The 15,717-nt window shown below is 33.3% G+C and overlaps 1 protein-coding gene across 1 annotated transcript; it reads left to right on the forward strand.

Annotated features, from left to right (window-relative positions):
- The first annotated feature begins 3,683 nt into the window (after positions 1-3,683).
- Positions 3,684-7,387, forward strand: LOC105769707 (11-beta-hydroxysteroid dehydrogenase B). The gene is made up of 7 exons (XM_012590520.2): positions 3,684-3,700; positions 4,380-4,584; positions 4,999-5,191; positions 5,599-5,684; positions 5,794-5,925; positions 6,316-6,480; positions 6,838-7,387. The coding sequence occupies exons 2-7, from the start codon at positions 4,396-4,398 to the stop codon at positions 7,135-7,137; spliced, it is 1,065 nt and encodes a 354-aa protein (XP_012445974.1). The 5' UTR covers positions 3,684-3,700; positions 4,380-4,395; the 3' UTR covers positions 7,138-7,387.
- The last annotated feature ends 8,330 nt before the right edge of the window (positions 7,388-15,717 follow it).

Below are 15,717 nucleotides of genomic sequence, written 5' to 3' on the forward strand. Positions count from 1 at the left end.
AATCACCAACTTCCCTTTTCTTTTGAGAACCTTGTCATCCCATGAGTACTTGGGATGCAAAGAGGCCTGTTGCTGGATATCTGAGTAGATCTTTTGAAGCTTAGGATCCATTAGCCAAGAGTCTTGTGCCCTGCTCCAAAGGTCAGAAATGACTGTGCTACCAGTGAGTTGTAACAACTGAATTGCCTATTCTAGAGGCCTTCTTGAAAGAGCATCTGCCACTACATTCAGTGCTCCTTTCCTGTATGTGACCACAAAATCATACCCCAACATCTTAGCTACCCACCTTTGCTGGTAAAAGGTAATGGCCTATTGCTCATTCAAAAACTTGAGACTTTGGTGGTCAGTCCGGATCTGAAAACGCCTCCCAAGCAAGTATGGGTGCCACTTCTACACTGCCAAGGGGACTGCCATTTCTTTGTCATAACTGGAAAGGACTTGATGTTTAAGTCCTAGGGCCTTGTTGAAAAAGGCTAAGGGCCTCCCTTTTTGGTGCAATACAACTCCCACACCATGAGCAAAGGCATCAGCATCAATGCAAAACTCAGCTAAGAAATCAAACAAAGCCAAAACTGGTGCTTGACAAATGGCCTGCTTAAGCTTCTAAAAGGCTTCACTAGCCAGATCAGTCCACTCCCAGGTCACATGCTTCTTCAACAACTCAGTTAAGGGTTTGGCAACAGTGTCATAATGTTGAATAAACCAAAGGTAATAGCCAAAGAGACCCAACAAACTCCTCAATTCTTTGGCTCAAGTTGGAGTGGGCCACTTGAGAACACAATCAACCTGAGAAGTATCCATTGCCACTGACCCTTTAGTGATGACATGTCTAAGGTACTCGATTTGACCATGTGATAGAATAAAGCAATATGTCATAAAAAATACTAGCATTGACTTCCTGACCAATGGCTTGAAAATTGCATTCATCAGGGCCCGAAAGATTGAGGGAGCATTCGTCAACCCAAAAGACATGACTAAGAATTCATAGTGTCCTTCATGAGTTCGAAAATTTGTCTTGTGAATATATGGCTCCCACATACTGATTTGATGATACCCTGATCTTAAATCTAGCTTGGAGAAAAAGTGAGCTTGACCAAGCTCATCAAGCAGTTCCTCTATCACTGGAATAGGGAACTTGTCTTTGACAGTTAGCTCATTGAGCTGCCTGTAATCGACACATAGCCTCCGGCTCCCATCTTTCTTCTAAACCATTATAATGGGAGAGGCAAAAGAGCTATTATTGTCTTGGATAATGCCAGCCTGAAGCATGTTTTGGATTAGTTTCTCTATCTCAGTCTTCTACATAGTTGGATAATGATAGGGCCGGATTTTTGCCACTTTGGTTTCATCTTTTAAAGGGACTCCGTGATCCTACAGCCTACGGGGCGGAAAACCTTGAAGTACTTAGAAAATATCAGCATAATCTTCCAAGAGTAGTTGCAACTCCCCATTAGGAACATTGGTAGGCAGTGTCAAAGTTGTCTGCTCATTGGTAGCCATAAGCAAGGTACAGGGACCTTAGGCATTTAGAGAGAAATACTTAGGTGACTGAGAAGCTGAAAGAATGTGGATGGATCCGGCTTGGATCCCATGTAAGATGCAAGGGTTGCCCTGATTGAGGAAATGCATGGTCAGAGATGCAAAGTTCTAGACAATTGATCCCAATGAAAAATACCGTTGGATGCCTAAAACAAGGTCACAACCTCTCAAAGGTAGGATCATAAAGTCAGTGGTAAATTGATGACCCTGAGCACTCCAGGATACCCCTCTACAATGTTCGTGTGTCAATAAACACCCACTATTAGCTACAATCACCTTGAGTTTGTCAGTAGGATCCACAGACAAGTTTAGTCTCCTCTCACCAGTTCAACATCCATAAAGTTGTGGGTACTATTAGAATCAACCAATATTATGGCCCAGGTGTCACCAAGTTGAGCTGCTAGTCTCATGGTGTTATGACCTTGAGACCCTTGTATAGCATGTAGTGACAACAAAGGTGTAGTAGGAGGGTCCCTTTCTAGTTCTGTATGCTCGAGAGATTCCTGGCAGTCTTGGAATTCCTCACCATCCCCATCAATCCGAAGCTCCAGCAACAACTGGTACAGTTGAGGCTTCATACGCTTATGGCCAGGACCATACTTAGCTCTACACCGAAAACAAAGTCCTTTCCTCTTTTCTTCCATTTCAACTTGAGAAAGGGTCTTGGTTGGAGGTTTCTGTCCACTTGAGCCTGGATTTTGGTGAGTACTCAAATTCGGAGAGGGAGTTGGTTGAGTCTTGGCAGGAAACAAGGGTGGTGGATGAGGTTGTACTCCACTTCCCACTGGGCCCAACCGTTTACCAGTATTGACCAAGATTGACTCGACTTGCCTAGCTATCATATACCCTTCTACTAGATCCATAGGCTTAAACAAATTCAAGTACTGGCCAATTTCAAGCTTAAGATTGCTAATAAAGATGCTCAATGCATAATTTTCAGGTAAATTGAGGTGGTTCAACAAACTTACAAACTCATCATGGTATTGATCAACAGAGTTCACCTGCTTCAAAGAGACTAGATCTGCCATAGGGTCTCTGAAGGAGTTAGATGCAAACCAGTCCTTCAAGCTACGAGAGTAACTATCCCATGTCAGCAAATGAAAACCCCCTTGCCTCAGAGTGTAAAAGTGGTGCCAGTCTAAATCCTTCCCCTTCAAATGACATTGTCAACTACTCCCTCAGCCTCGAAATACCAGTCGAGTTTTGAACACCAACCTCGATAGTCTGTACCATCAAATTTGGGGCAGTCTAGTTTATGAGAACGAACTTGACTCTCCATGTATCCACCACGGATAGGAGTTCCCAAACTTCCCAGTTCCACCATTGGTGAAACCATCATAGTATCTCTTGGTGGGAACCCAGAAGGAGGGCTTCCCAAGATACCCTTGCCCTTATCCTGAGATGATCCCACAATAGTTGCAAAAGACAGGTGCCCCAAGTACTGCTCAAATAAGCTCTGCAACTCAGACTTAATCTCGTCTTGTACACCATGCAGAGCTCATTCAATCGACTGTAAAACTTGGTATCCATCTGTGTCAGCTCCACCTGAAGCTGAGCTATCTCTTGCTGTAAGTGCCCAACCTCCCTTTGAAGCCTAGTGGAGATCCTATTGTCGGCCATAGAGAATTACCTGACTCTGATACTCTTATTACGAGAAATCAAGAAGAAAAAGATAACAAAAAAGAGAGGAGAGGAACGAGAGAAATGGGAGAGAAACAAAATTCGATTAACAACCTGGAAATTAGCATGCTTTTCGTCCTCCTTCATTCAACTTAAAAATGAAAAAACTAGCAGCTTTCATGACTGTTTGTGACAGTGCCAAAAGACTAAAACGAACCGTTTCACTAAAGATAAAACTCACCGTTTTAACCATTTAAATCCCCCTAAACGCAGCGTATTAAACAGTAAGACAACGGTAATAACAACAAACAGTACAAAATTATAAAAGCTTCCATATCAAGAATCTCCACCTCCTTCATCCGGATCAGGTTTTGCATGTCCTAAATTCCGTTCATCCGGATCACGTATGAGTATACTCTGTTTGTTGTTTTGGTAGATAGAGTTGGCGAAGATGTTGTTAGATTTGGCGGAGAGCCATTTTTTTCAGCATTGGCCGGAGCCTGTCGCCGAAGACGAAAGAAAGAAAGCCTTTTTGGTTCAGGTCTCTATTATTATTTTAAAACTGTGAAACTCTACAGTATCCCAATGTGATCTTTAGAAAAATCTTTTAACTATCGAAAAGAGAGATTTATTTATCTTTTGCTAAATTCAGTTAAACCATGGATGAAAAGAAAACTAATTAAGGGCATGAAAGGAGTGTTTTCGTTCCCTCTGCTGTTTTCGATATGATTGAATTGTGTTTCAGTGATTTTAATATTATATATCTTAGAGCTTAGTCTTGAACTTTTTCTTTTCAAGGTTGCTAAGCTCAATTCAAGCTATCCTACGTTGGAAAAGAAATTCAGGAAAACTTTTCAACATTTTGGACTTATGGTGAAAATACCTCCGAAGCTTTTACTAGTAAAAAAATGATGGTTGATGTTAAAAACATTTCATCTTTTTTCAACTGTCCAACACGACTAAAACTAATGGAAAATCAATCCAGTAAACACTGAGACAAGATGGATACCATCTAAAGAAGATAAAAACGACAAACTCCCTTACAATTGTCACAACAATAGCTAAGTAAGCAGTGCCACACCCCAGCACGTGTTTTCCTCTTCCTTAACCTCACTGCATGTAACGGCACCGCATATGTTTAGCTTCCTTCATCTTATCACTCATTATTTCCTTCACTTCTCTTTCAGGCATTTTAACAATCATTTCTTCTTCACCTGCAGAAATCATACGACATTGATGATGGACTTAGTGACTTCGTTTCTGAACTTAGTGGTGCCCCCTGCCACCATGATGATGCTGGCCTTTTCATGGCCAGCCTTGTGCTTTATCAATGCATGTGAATGGGTTTACAACACCTTATATACTATTGAGGATATGGATGGCAAAGTTGTCATAATCACCGGTGCTTCTTCTGGTATTGGAGAGGTAAACATATTTATGTTGCTCTGAATTTTTTTTTAATCTTTAAATATCAGTTTCCGTACATATTTAGACTTATAAACATGAGGTTAGCTTTTTATTTATTTATTTATTTATCTTTAAATATTCCATTTCCAATTACCTTTCAAAGGTGTTGGGGTATCCTTCAAGTGCATAACATACTTGAATCTTGTAGACTTGTACATATTTAGATCATATCTAACAGGATACGTTCAAAGTTATGGAGATACTCTCCAAATACGTAAAAAGGAACACCTAGAAAAGGTATAGCCCATATCATGTTAACACAAAATCACATCATATACGATATATGTGCCTACTTCATCATTGCCATATTAATCTTTTAAGTCCAATACCGTGAAGTATTGTGTTGCTACAAATGGTTTATAAATATTGCAGCAAATTGCATATGAATATGCAAAGCGGAGGGCCAATCTTGTGTTGGTTGCGAGGAGAGAACAACGGCTTCGAGCAATTAGTGAGAAAGCCAGATATCTTGGCGCAAACAGTGCCATTGTAATTGCTGCAGATGTTGTTAAGGAAGATGATTGTAGGAGATTTATTAATGAAACGGTAAACTTCTATGGGCGTGGTAAGTCCCATTCTTCTCTCTCTTTTTTATTTTTTATTACAGTCTACGATTTGGTTTAGCATTTAACTCCGATAATCATTGATGTTCTGATCATGTCTCAAAGTCCTTTGCATAAAACGCAATTATTTGCAAAAATATGTGTGATAAAAAGCAACTAGCAATTATGTTTCTCAAACTCGGGTGTGGGTTAATATTGGAAATGGTATGTTTATTTGTTGTTTTTCAAAATTGCATGTATTTGGAGTCTTTTAAAGGATTATATCTTTATATTTTTTTACGTCTATAAGTAATATCAACTGTTAAGAACCATTTTGGTATAAAGACGTACATTTCCTTAACTACATCAAGCTCGAACCATTTTGGTAGTCATTTTGTTGTTGCTTCTGACACTTTACTCAATCTTGCAGTGGATCATCTGGTGAATGCGGCGAGTTTGGGACATACCTTCTACTTCGATGAAGTTACAGACTCCTCAGTGTTTCCTATTTTGTTGGTAAGGCTTATAGCTGCCCTAGTATAATCTCGAGGAGGTTTTCTTGTCACCTAATTATTTTGAGTTTTCTGAACTAGTATTAAGGTATTATCGGTTTTGTTAATTTCAGGACATAAACTTTTGGGGAAATGTTTATCCTACATTTGTCGCTCTTCCATACCTACATCAGAGTAATGGCCGAGTCATTGTGAATGCATCGGTGGAGAACTGGTTACCGTTACCAAGAATGAGTTTGTATGCTGTGAGTATTCATATAAATTTACTACTGCATCATCATCATATTCAAATATCAAGATTATGGTCATTTTGGTGGCTTAATAGGTAGAACTGTCAATTTAATCTGAATCTACTTGAACCCGAACCTGACCCAAAAGCCAACTCGACATGTCTGATTGACAGGCCATGTACCATATAAGCAATCCATATTCAATACTGACGTGGACCGACATAGCTCTTCATTCTAAAGAATGACTCTTCAATTTTTTTGTTGTAATGAATTACTCTTCAATTTTAGTGAACTATTAAGTTTTATTTATGCAGAAAGATATATACAATAATTGATGCATTGGTTTGAAATTTTAAGTTTTCCTTTTATGAGTATGACCCTGACCCTTTTTCGTATTTGTGTTAGGCTGCAAAAGCTGCTCTTGTGAATTTCTATGAGACCCTCAGACTTGAAGTAAATAATGATGTTGGGATAACGATTGCTACACATGGATGGATAGGAGGCGAAATGACAAGAGGAAAGTTTATGCTTGAAGAGGGAGCCGAGATGCAATGGAAGGAAGAACGAGAAGTAAGTACTAAGTAATTAGCTGCAATATATCTTGGAAGTTCACATGATATCGAGGTCTTCTATAATGTAATTCAGGCAAAAACCGAATTAATCGACTAAACCGAATTAGTTTAGTTAATTGGTTGGCGATCAAATAATTCCACTTTAAATTAAGGCGGTGAGAAGTGCGACATTCCTCAGCTTGAAAAGGATAGGGAAAAATGAAAAGTGGGAATGTAATACTGTTGCGGATCCATTTCCGGTGACTGGTCTCACATCACATTTATTGCAATTTTGATTGCAGCCGTAGAGGAATATCATATTGGAATAGTGGCAACCTAGTTAATGCATTGATTTGCATGTACTAATTTGTTGCAGCTACAAGCAAGTGGTGGACCTGTAGAAGAATTTGCGAGGCTGATTGTTTCAGGGGCATGCCGGGGCGATGCTTATGTCAAGTACCCGAGTTGGCACGACACATTCCTCCTCTTTAGGGTATTCGCACCCAATGTACTTAACTGGAGTTTCCGACTCCTGCTGTCGACTCATGGTACAAGAAGAACATCCATGGTGGGTGTCGGGAAACCGATATCCGAAGGTGGCTCAGGCAGGTATTTAATGGAGACCACTTCTCCTAGGAAGCTTCCTGCTGGTCCGATAACCTTTTCGAAGACGTAGTAGTGGCATCCATGACTGCCATGTCTTTGAATTGCACTTTGCTGGCTTTTTATTTAGTTTGTAGGTACTGTTCATTTGGCACATACTTTGGTACAATAATAAGTGTTCAATCAGATCAGGAAAACTTGGCCACCAGTTAGTAGAATAAGCCTTGCGCATATATATGCTTCTATGTACGTATAGAAATACTTGCTACTGTTTCTTAATTGCTTTTTCAGTTGTTGCCCTGAAATTGGACTGTTTTTTTCGATATGGTGATTTTTAAAAAAATAAAGGAAGTACATAAGTTTAGAAGTAAAGTCATTAATTGAGCTAGTTTCTACTAAAGGGAATCTAAGGTGTTCTAGCAATCATGCATTGCGAAATATTGACCTCAAAGCACGCTTTATGTATTGTATAAATTATGCCACTCAACTTTTAAACTATGCAAGGTTTTTTTTTTTTTTTTGAAAGGCTTGTCCTTATTTTTTAACTTTAGTTTGAAGTAGGGTGAATCCAGAAAACAATTTTTTCGGGTTCATGAAATTATAAATTTATAAAAGATTAAATCAAATTTTTATAATTTTAAGGTCTAAGTATAATTTTAATTTTTATTAATTTAAAATTTTAAAATATTTTAAAAGATCTAAATAATAATTTTTCATTTTAGGGTTCAGGTCTATACATAATTAAAAAACAACTAAACTAAAAAAATATGTAAAAAGAACATTTTTTCGATTGAGTAAATTGAATTTCTTTTTTAAATGGGGCAAACACATTCAGATTTTGGAAGATATGATTCGTGCTTGTGTTATTGATTTTGAATCAGGTTGGGGACGTTACTTACCTTTAGTTGAATTTGTATACAATAATAGTTTTCAATCAAGTATTCAAATGGCTCCGTATGAAGCTTTATATGGTTGTAGATGTCGATCACCTGTTTGTTGGATGGAATTGAATGAAAGAAAATAATCGGGCCGGAATTAATTCAAGAAACAGAAGGCATTGTTAAGAAAATTTGAGATAGACTGAAGGCGACTTTTGATAGACAGAAATCATATGCAGATTTGAAACGTCGAGATATTGAATACTCTGTTGGCGATAAGGTATTTCTTAAAGTTTGGCATTGGAAGAAAATTTTGAGATTTGGTCGAAAAGAAAAACTGAGTCCTTGATTTATTGGACTGGACCGTATGAGATCACGGAAAGAGTAGGTCCAGTTGCGTATCGTTTAGCTTTGCTTGCGGAATTACAGAAAATACATTATGTTTTTCATGTTTCAAGGCTTAGAAGATATTGATCGGACCCATCTCATGTTAGTTCGACAGAAGATATTGAAATTCAACCTGATTTGTCATACGAAGAAGAACCGGTTGAGATTTTGGCACGTGAAATGAAAGAGTTGTGAAATAAGCGAGTTCCATTAGTGAAAGTGTTATGGCGTAGTCATAGTGTTGAGGAAGCAACTTGAGAACCGGAAGAGGCAATGAGATCTCAGTACCCCCACCTCTTTTCAGGTAAATTTCAGGGATGAAATTTATTTAGGGGGAGTTTTGTAACGACCCGATAGTCGCAGGTATCGAAAATGTATTTCTGAGACTTCGTTTTCGTAAAACGGATTCTTACATATTTATTAAAAAATTTTACGAAGTTAGTTGTGTAGTTAATTAAGTTTTGGTTAGGTGAATTTGCATGAATTAAGAGTAATTAGGTATAATGACTAAATTGCATAAAAGATGAAAGTTGAATTATAGATTAAAAAAAGTAAATGGACTAAATAAGCAATTAAGCCTTATTTCAACAAGTGGATAGTAATAGTGATTACATGTGTAAAAATAATATACATATGTATATATTAATAAAATATGTATTACTTTAACATTTAAGTAAATATATATAATAAAATAAAAAGTAAATATAATAAAATAAATAAGTAAATGAAATAAATAAAGAAAAGAAAAGAATAGAAAGAACAAAGCAGAAAATGAAACAGGGAGAAAAGAAAGGAAAGAAAGAAAGAAGGGATAAACTAGGTTTCAAGGTTCCAAGTTTAATTGGTTAGTTAATTTAGTCTATTTTCTTATAATTTTTATGTTTTAGAATCACGGTATTAAATACTACCGATCTATATTGAAATTTTAGAAATTATGAAGTTTTTAAATGTTGACTATGTTGAATAATTTGAGTATTAGGGATTAAATTGATATATTTTTAAGTTAGAAATGAAAAAGCATTGAATTGTAGAATAAATTGTAAATTTTGAGTAATAGGGACTAAATTGTGAAAAATTTTAAATTTAGGAATTTATGTGAAAATAGGTAGTTGAATTTAGTCTAAAGTGGAATTTGCATGAAAATAAAGAAGTAAATGTGAAGAATAAAAGTTAGTCTCGGCTTAGGGACTAAATTGAAATTTAGACAAATGTTGAGTAAAAGTTGAAATATTCAATATGAAATTTAAACTGTATTGTATTGATAAATTTTAATTGTTTTAATTCCGTAGCTAATGTCGCATCGAAATTCTTAAAAGGGGACGATAAAGTCAACATTTCGATTTGTATTTCTATATGTAATTCCAATTTAGTTGTTAATTGTTATAATTCAATTTAATGTATATGGTAAGTGTTGAGGTGAGAATTATTGTGTTTTCCAATTGAAATGGATTGATTTAGTAAGTTATGAATTTATGGAATTTATATTGATTGAATTGGTATATATATATTGGATATATTGATTATTTGCATTGAAATGAATATTGGTTGTATTTGAAAAGTGAATTGGACCCTATTAACTGTATCGGGCTGAGTCGAATATAGATGGCATGCCATAAGATTGGAAGAACTCAGGGATTTCTTCGACTTCGAGTCGATGAGGCACTGTGTGTCAATTTATTACTTCGGATATATTCGATGAGGCACTGGGTACCAATTTGCTTTGGTTTAGCCGATGAGACACTGAGTGTCAAATTTTTACTTCGAATTATCCGATGAGGCATTAGGTGTCAAACTGGTGTGTTTTGGTTGGATCCGTGTATCCGTCCGATTCCGAGTCGTGCTAATAGGGGTAATTAATCAAAATTGCATTATGACTGATGTTAGATGATATTGTATGTGAAATGAAAATGAGACAGTGAATTGAAATATGGATTAAGACACATGAATTGTGTATTCATGAATTGGATATGAGAATTGAGATATTGTGAACCAAATGAAATGTGATATGGTTATTGAAATATTTAGATTGTATATTTGTGATTCATATTTTTTTATATTCGGATTATAAAAATACCACTGAGTTTTACTCAGCGTATGATTTTGTTTTCCGTGCGCAGGTTAGGTACTTAATTTTGATTGTCGATTCAGCATCCAATAACGGTCCCGAACTTAAACGTGATGATGTTTATCCTTTTTGTGTCGGCATGTACCTGAGGTGTCTAATTATTAGTCATTATGTGAATTGATTGTAAATAAAATTATAAGTTAATACTAGTTGGTTATATATATATATATATAAATAGGTGTTTATGTTTGAGGTCATATTATGACATGTTTAAGTTAATGTTTAAATGAACATGAAATAGGTAAAATAGATTAAATTCAACATGTTTACAAGTTGGATTTGAATGATGTTCTATTGATATGTTTTATTGATATAATTGTGGTACCTATGAGGGTACATTGGTTAGGCACCTAGGATGATTGTTATGACATGTTTTGGATACGTTTGATTGTGTTTTGAAATGATGTATGTTTGATCGGTAATGTTCCGAAATCCTATTTCGGTGATGGATGTGGGTTAGGAGTGTTACATTTTATCTAAAACTATTCAAAATAATATAAAATATTACATTTATAATATTAAAATTACAAAATAAATGATTTCAAAAATCAATATTTACTCTTATCAAATAATATAATTATATTCAGTACTTTTTACTAATATACCAATAGTTTTCTAAGATAAATGAGTGCTAAAAGTTTAAAATAATTTTCTTACTTTATCAAACAACACTTTAACTAATAAAAGTGTATTTTAAAATTCACATGTAAATGTACGTAAAAAGCAAATTAAAATATATATTTATTTTATTGATATTATACTTTAAATAAAAGTATATTTTAAAATTCACATGTAAATGTACAAAAAAACAAATTAAAATATATATTTATTTTATTGATATTATACTTTAAATTACATATATGATTGAGGTTTGATAATTAAACTCCAAACTTAAAATTTTGGTAACCTAATTATTAGTCACAGTGTCATGAATATCTAAAACTATTTATCATATAAACATTTACATGCTATATGTCAATTTCTATTTAAATCAAAAGGTTTACAATTTAGTTTATGGTCGGTACTTAAATTTATTTGGATGAAAAGGATACAAAATATTTCAAGTAGTGATTTTTTATTATTAACCTTTAAGTAATGAATTTTAATAATTTTGATAATTAAATTTATTTATCTTAATTTTAAATTTAAAGAATAAAATTACAATAGAATAAAAGTTAAAACCCAATGTTAATTTTGTTTAAAACACTGATAGCTACTCAAGATGGACAAAAGTACTCACAATTTGGCAGATATGGGAAACACTGGAACAGTGTTTGTTTTTCTGGCAATAAGCCGGATCCCTATCAAGTTTTAGAGTGCATAAATGCTTTGTGGATTTTAGTGTATTCGGCCTTCCACAATGATGCCTCCCAAACTCAAGCACACCAAAGCACCTCATCTTGGAGTATGTTGGCTACTAGTGCAATAGTAAGCCCTTTCGACATCAAACCATTTCACAGCAGCAACTCCAACCGTACCATTGGTCTATGCGTTTTAGGGTGAGTTTGGATGGGTGATTGGGTGCGGTGCGGTGCGTTTAGTTTACTTTTTATCTCACGCTACAGTATCTAATCTCACCGCGCGCCACCGCTATTTTTACACTAACCGTAGGTAAACGCACCGCCCATCCAAACTCACCCTTAGTCAACCATGCTACTATGGATCGAATAGTAGGGGGGCGATTGGAATCACCAGACCGACTTATTATGAGTGCATGCCTTTCGACAAAATGATGGCTCTTTCCCTTACCTTCTCCTTAAACTGGTAAATATTTAAATTGATTGTGGATTTATTATTACCAATGACAACAAATGGAAATCGGTACTTTCTAGACGCTCCTGTGTGCCATGGAAATTAGAACCATTATGGGATGATATTCGCTCTTTACTACATCAAGTACATCATAGAACACAACATGGATACTATCAACCGGATCACTTCACTTAGAGAGCAGTATCGCAAATGTCAAATCTGGTTCTGATATTCCATGGCACTAATGCTTGTTCATGTTTTTGCCCTTGTATAAAAAAAACATTGAAAGGTTATTTATTAATTATATAAAATTAAAATGCTTACTAACCTAGAATGCGTACGAAGGAATATAGGACAAGATTTGTCATGCCCAATTTGTCATCATGAAACAGAAGATATTTTGCATGCCTTTAGAGATTGCCAGTCGCTAGAGAAAATTGGAATTACTTGATACTAAGGGTCCATTGAACACAGTTCTTCTCAAGAAATCTTTTGAAATGGATCAAGGCGAACATGGAGAGCTCCGGCTTGAGTTTGAGGAACGGGGTCTCATGGTCAACCCTCTTCGAGTTGCTAGTATGGCGTATGTGGAAGAATAAGAATCTCTTTATCTTTTAGGATCTTTTTTGGAATTTTTTGGAAACTATTAAGATTTAATTATGTTGGGCAACACAGTAATCAAAGTAACAAGAATAACTTAGAGGATGAAAGTATTTTAGGGAATTATAGGATTATTAAGAATAATGAGGGATTATTTTAGGAAATTAGTCTAGTTATAATAAATTTTAGGAATAATAAAATCAGATAGTTTATAATAAATTTTGATATAGATAATAGTTATGGAGAACAAATGTTAATATAAACATAAAAATTAGTATCCAAATGTCTAAAATTTCATAACAGAAATAAAACTTTTGAAAATTTAAGTGGTAAAAGGTATAATTGATATTCTTTTAATTTCAAAATTGTAATAGTACGTCAGCATTTTTTTTTATGTTCATGTAAGCAAGGCTATGTTATATGTTACAAATATGCATTATTTAATATGTCTCGTTATGTCATTTAATCATTAGCTTTTACCGTTTAAATAGTAAAAAGAAAAAAAAGTATATTTTTATAACATTTTAAATAATTAAATGATTTTCTTCGTAATTTTTCATATCATATGACAAATTTCATACTTAAAAATAAATAATTATAAAATTATAATATATGATAAACAACATAATAAAATAAATTCTTGATAATGATTAATAGTAACTATAAAATTATTTTAAATATCATATCATAGTACATTATTGATAGCATAGGAATTATTCATTATGTAGCATAATTTTTATAATACAAAATGTAATTATACTTTAAGCTTTATAATATAATAATTAATAGATTAATTCATCGAGTGACATGTTTGTAGATTAAATTTTTATTAATACATTAGTTCGTATTTAAATTTCAACTTCCGTACTTTTAAATATTGAAATTTTTATTAAAAATAATTGGTAAAATGTTCGAATTTTTGCCACAAAAATATTTTTATTTAATAATTGATTAATAACATATTAGTAAATTTTATAATTTTAAAATAAGCAATTATAAATTAATAGTATATGATGCATAAGTAAATAATAATATTTTGTAGTGAATTAATATATAGAAGTAACTGAGTAATAAATAGTTTACAATATACAAGTAAAAAATTATGAATAAAATAATATATAACATAAAAGTAAATAATTGATGGTAAAAGGTAAAATAAATCTTGTAATTGCAATCGTAAAAAGTTATATAATTTATTTACTAATTAAAAGGTACATTTTATCAATATCAGTATCTTTATAATAACTAATTGAAAATATATATTCATATTAGAATTTATAATTTTAAGAAATTTACTTGCAATTAAGTTATCAATTATATGTTTTAAAATTATTATATCAAATTAATAATTAGAATTTTATTATAAAACATTATATTATTCATATTTTAAATAATTTATGTGTAAATACAAATTAAAAATTAAAATAGAGCAATATTATATATGTATTTTTATATTAAGCTTTAATTCTTTTGTTATTTTTTTATTTTGAATTTAAATTTAAAATTTCATAGTAATGCTAAAGAATATTTTAATTATAGTTTAAATAAAAATTATTAAATTAACTTATCATGTTATATGGTTTAATAATATCACATGACAATATGTCGATGCCAATCAAATTAAGACTCAATCGGCTTTTATATCAATTTTTTAAATATATTTATTACATAATTATTTTTGTTACCATCATCATAGATAGACTTGATCATGCGCCAGGCCACCCGTCCCTAACCCAGAACTCAGCTTGGTCCAACCCGTCCCCATCATCATTATTTTTTTTGGCCTGCTCCAACCCAAATTGGCCTATACTTGATCATATATGCTCTTCTTGACATAATTTCTAGAACTATCCATAGCCCCTCTCCAATCCAATCCATAAATAGGAGGATAATACGCTTTAACATACTCAGACTCACGTCCTCCTGCATTGGCAATAATGTTCATGTCAATCGAGTTATGACTCAATTGACAACTATTTAAGTATAAAGATTTTTTATATATATAATTTCAATATTTTGGGAAATATTTATTTTAATATTTTTAGTGTATTTGATGTATTATATTTTTTAAATTTATTTTTATATAAAAAAATTAATACATGCGGGCCAAGTCGAACTCGAATTTAGCAATTTTAATTCAGATTGAGCTTGGGCAGAAATTTAAGTTCAATTTTCAAACCGAACCTAAAAATTAAGACTAAAATTTTACATTGACCCAATCTGATCTATGATCAAGTCCAATCATAAATACACCTTAATTTAATATATCCTATACCCCTAATCCAATATTCTCACTGAAATCCAAATTAGAAGAATTTCCGTTGCTGCAAGAATTCATAAGACCGCAACTACCACTGCAGTTGGTACTCGTCCTATCATAGAATAATTAGTTGATGGTAACTTTCATTAATTCTAAAAGCGAGATTAAATAATTGTTATGTATTTTTAATTGATGTTTTAAAAAAGAACTAAATAAAACATACAATTTTAAAATTTAAAAACTCTTTAGTCAATTTATCAAATTAAGACTCAATCGGTTTTTATATAAATTTTTTAAATATATTTATTACATAATTATTTTTATTACCATCATCATAGATAGACTTGATCATGAGCCAGACCACCTGTCCCCAACCCAGAACTCAGCTTGGTTCAACCCGTCCCATCGTCATTATTTTTTTGGCCTGGTCCAACCCAAATTGGCCTATACTTGATCATATATGCTATTCTTGACACAATTTCTAGAACTATCCATAGCCTATCTCCAATCCAATCCATAAATAGGAGGATAATACGCTTTAACATACTCAAACTCACGTCCTCCTGCATTGGCAATAATGTTCATGTCAATCGAGTTACGGCTCAATTGACAACTATTTAAGTATAAAGATTTTTTTATATATATTTTCAA

This window comes from Gossypium raimondii, chromosome 5, assembly GCF_025698545.1.
Source record: "Gossypium raimondii isolate GPD5lz chromosome 5, ASM2569854v1, whole genome shotgun sequence".
Lineage (NCBI taxonomy): Eukaryota > Viridiplantae > Streptophyta > Magnoliopsida > Malvales > Malvaceae > Gossypium > Gossypium raimondii.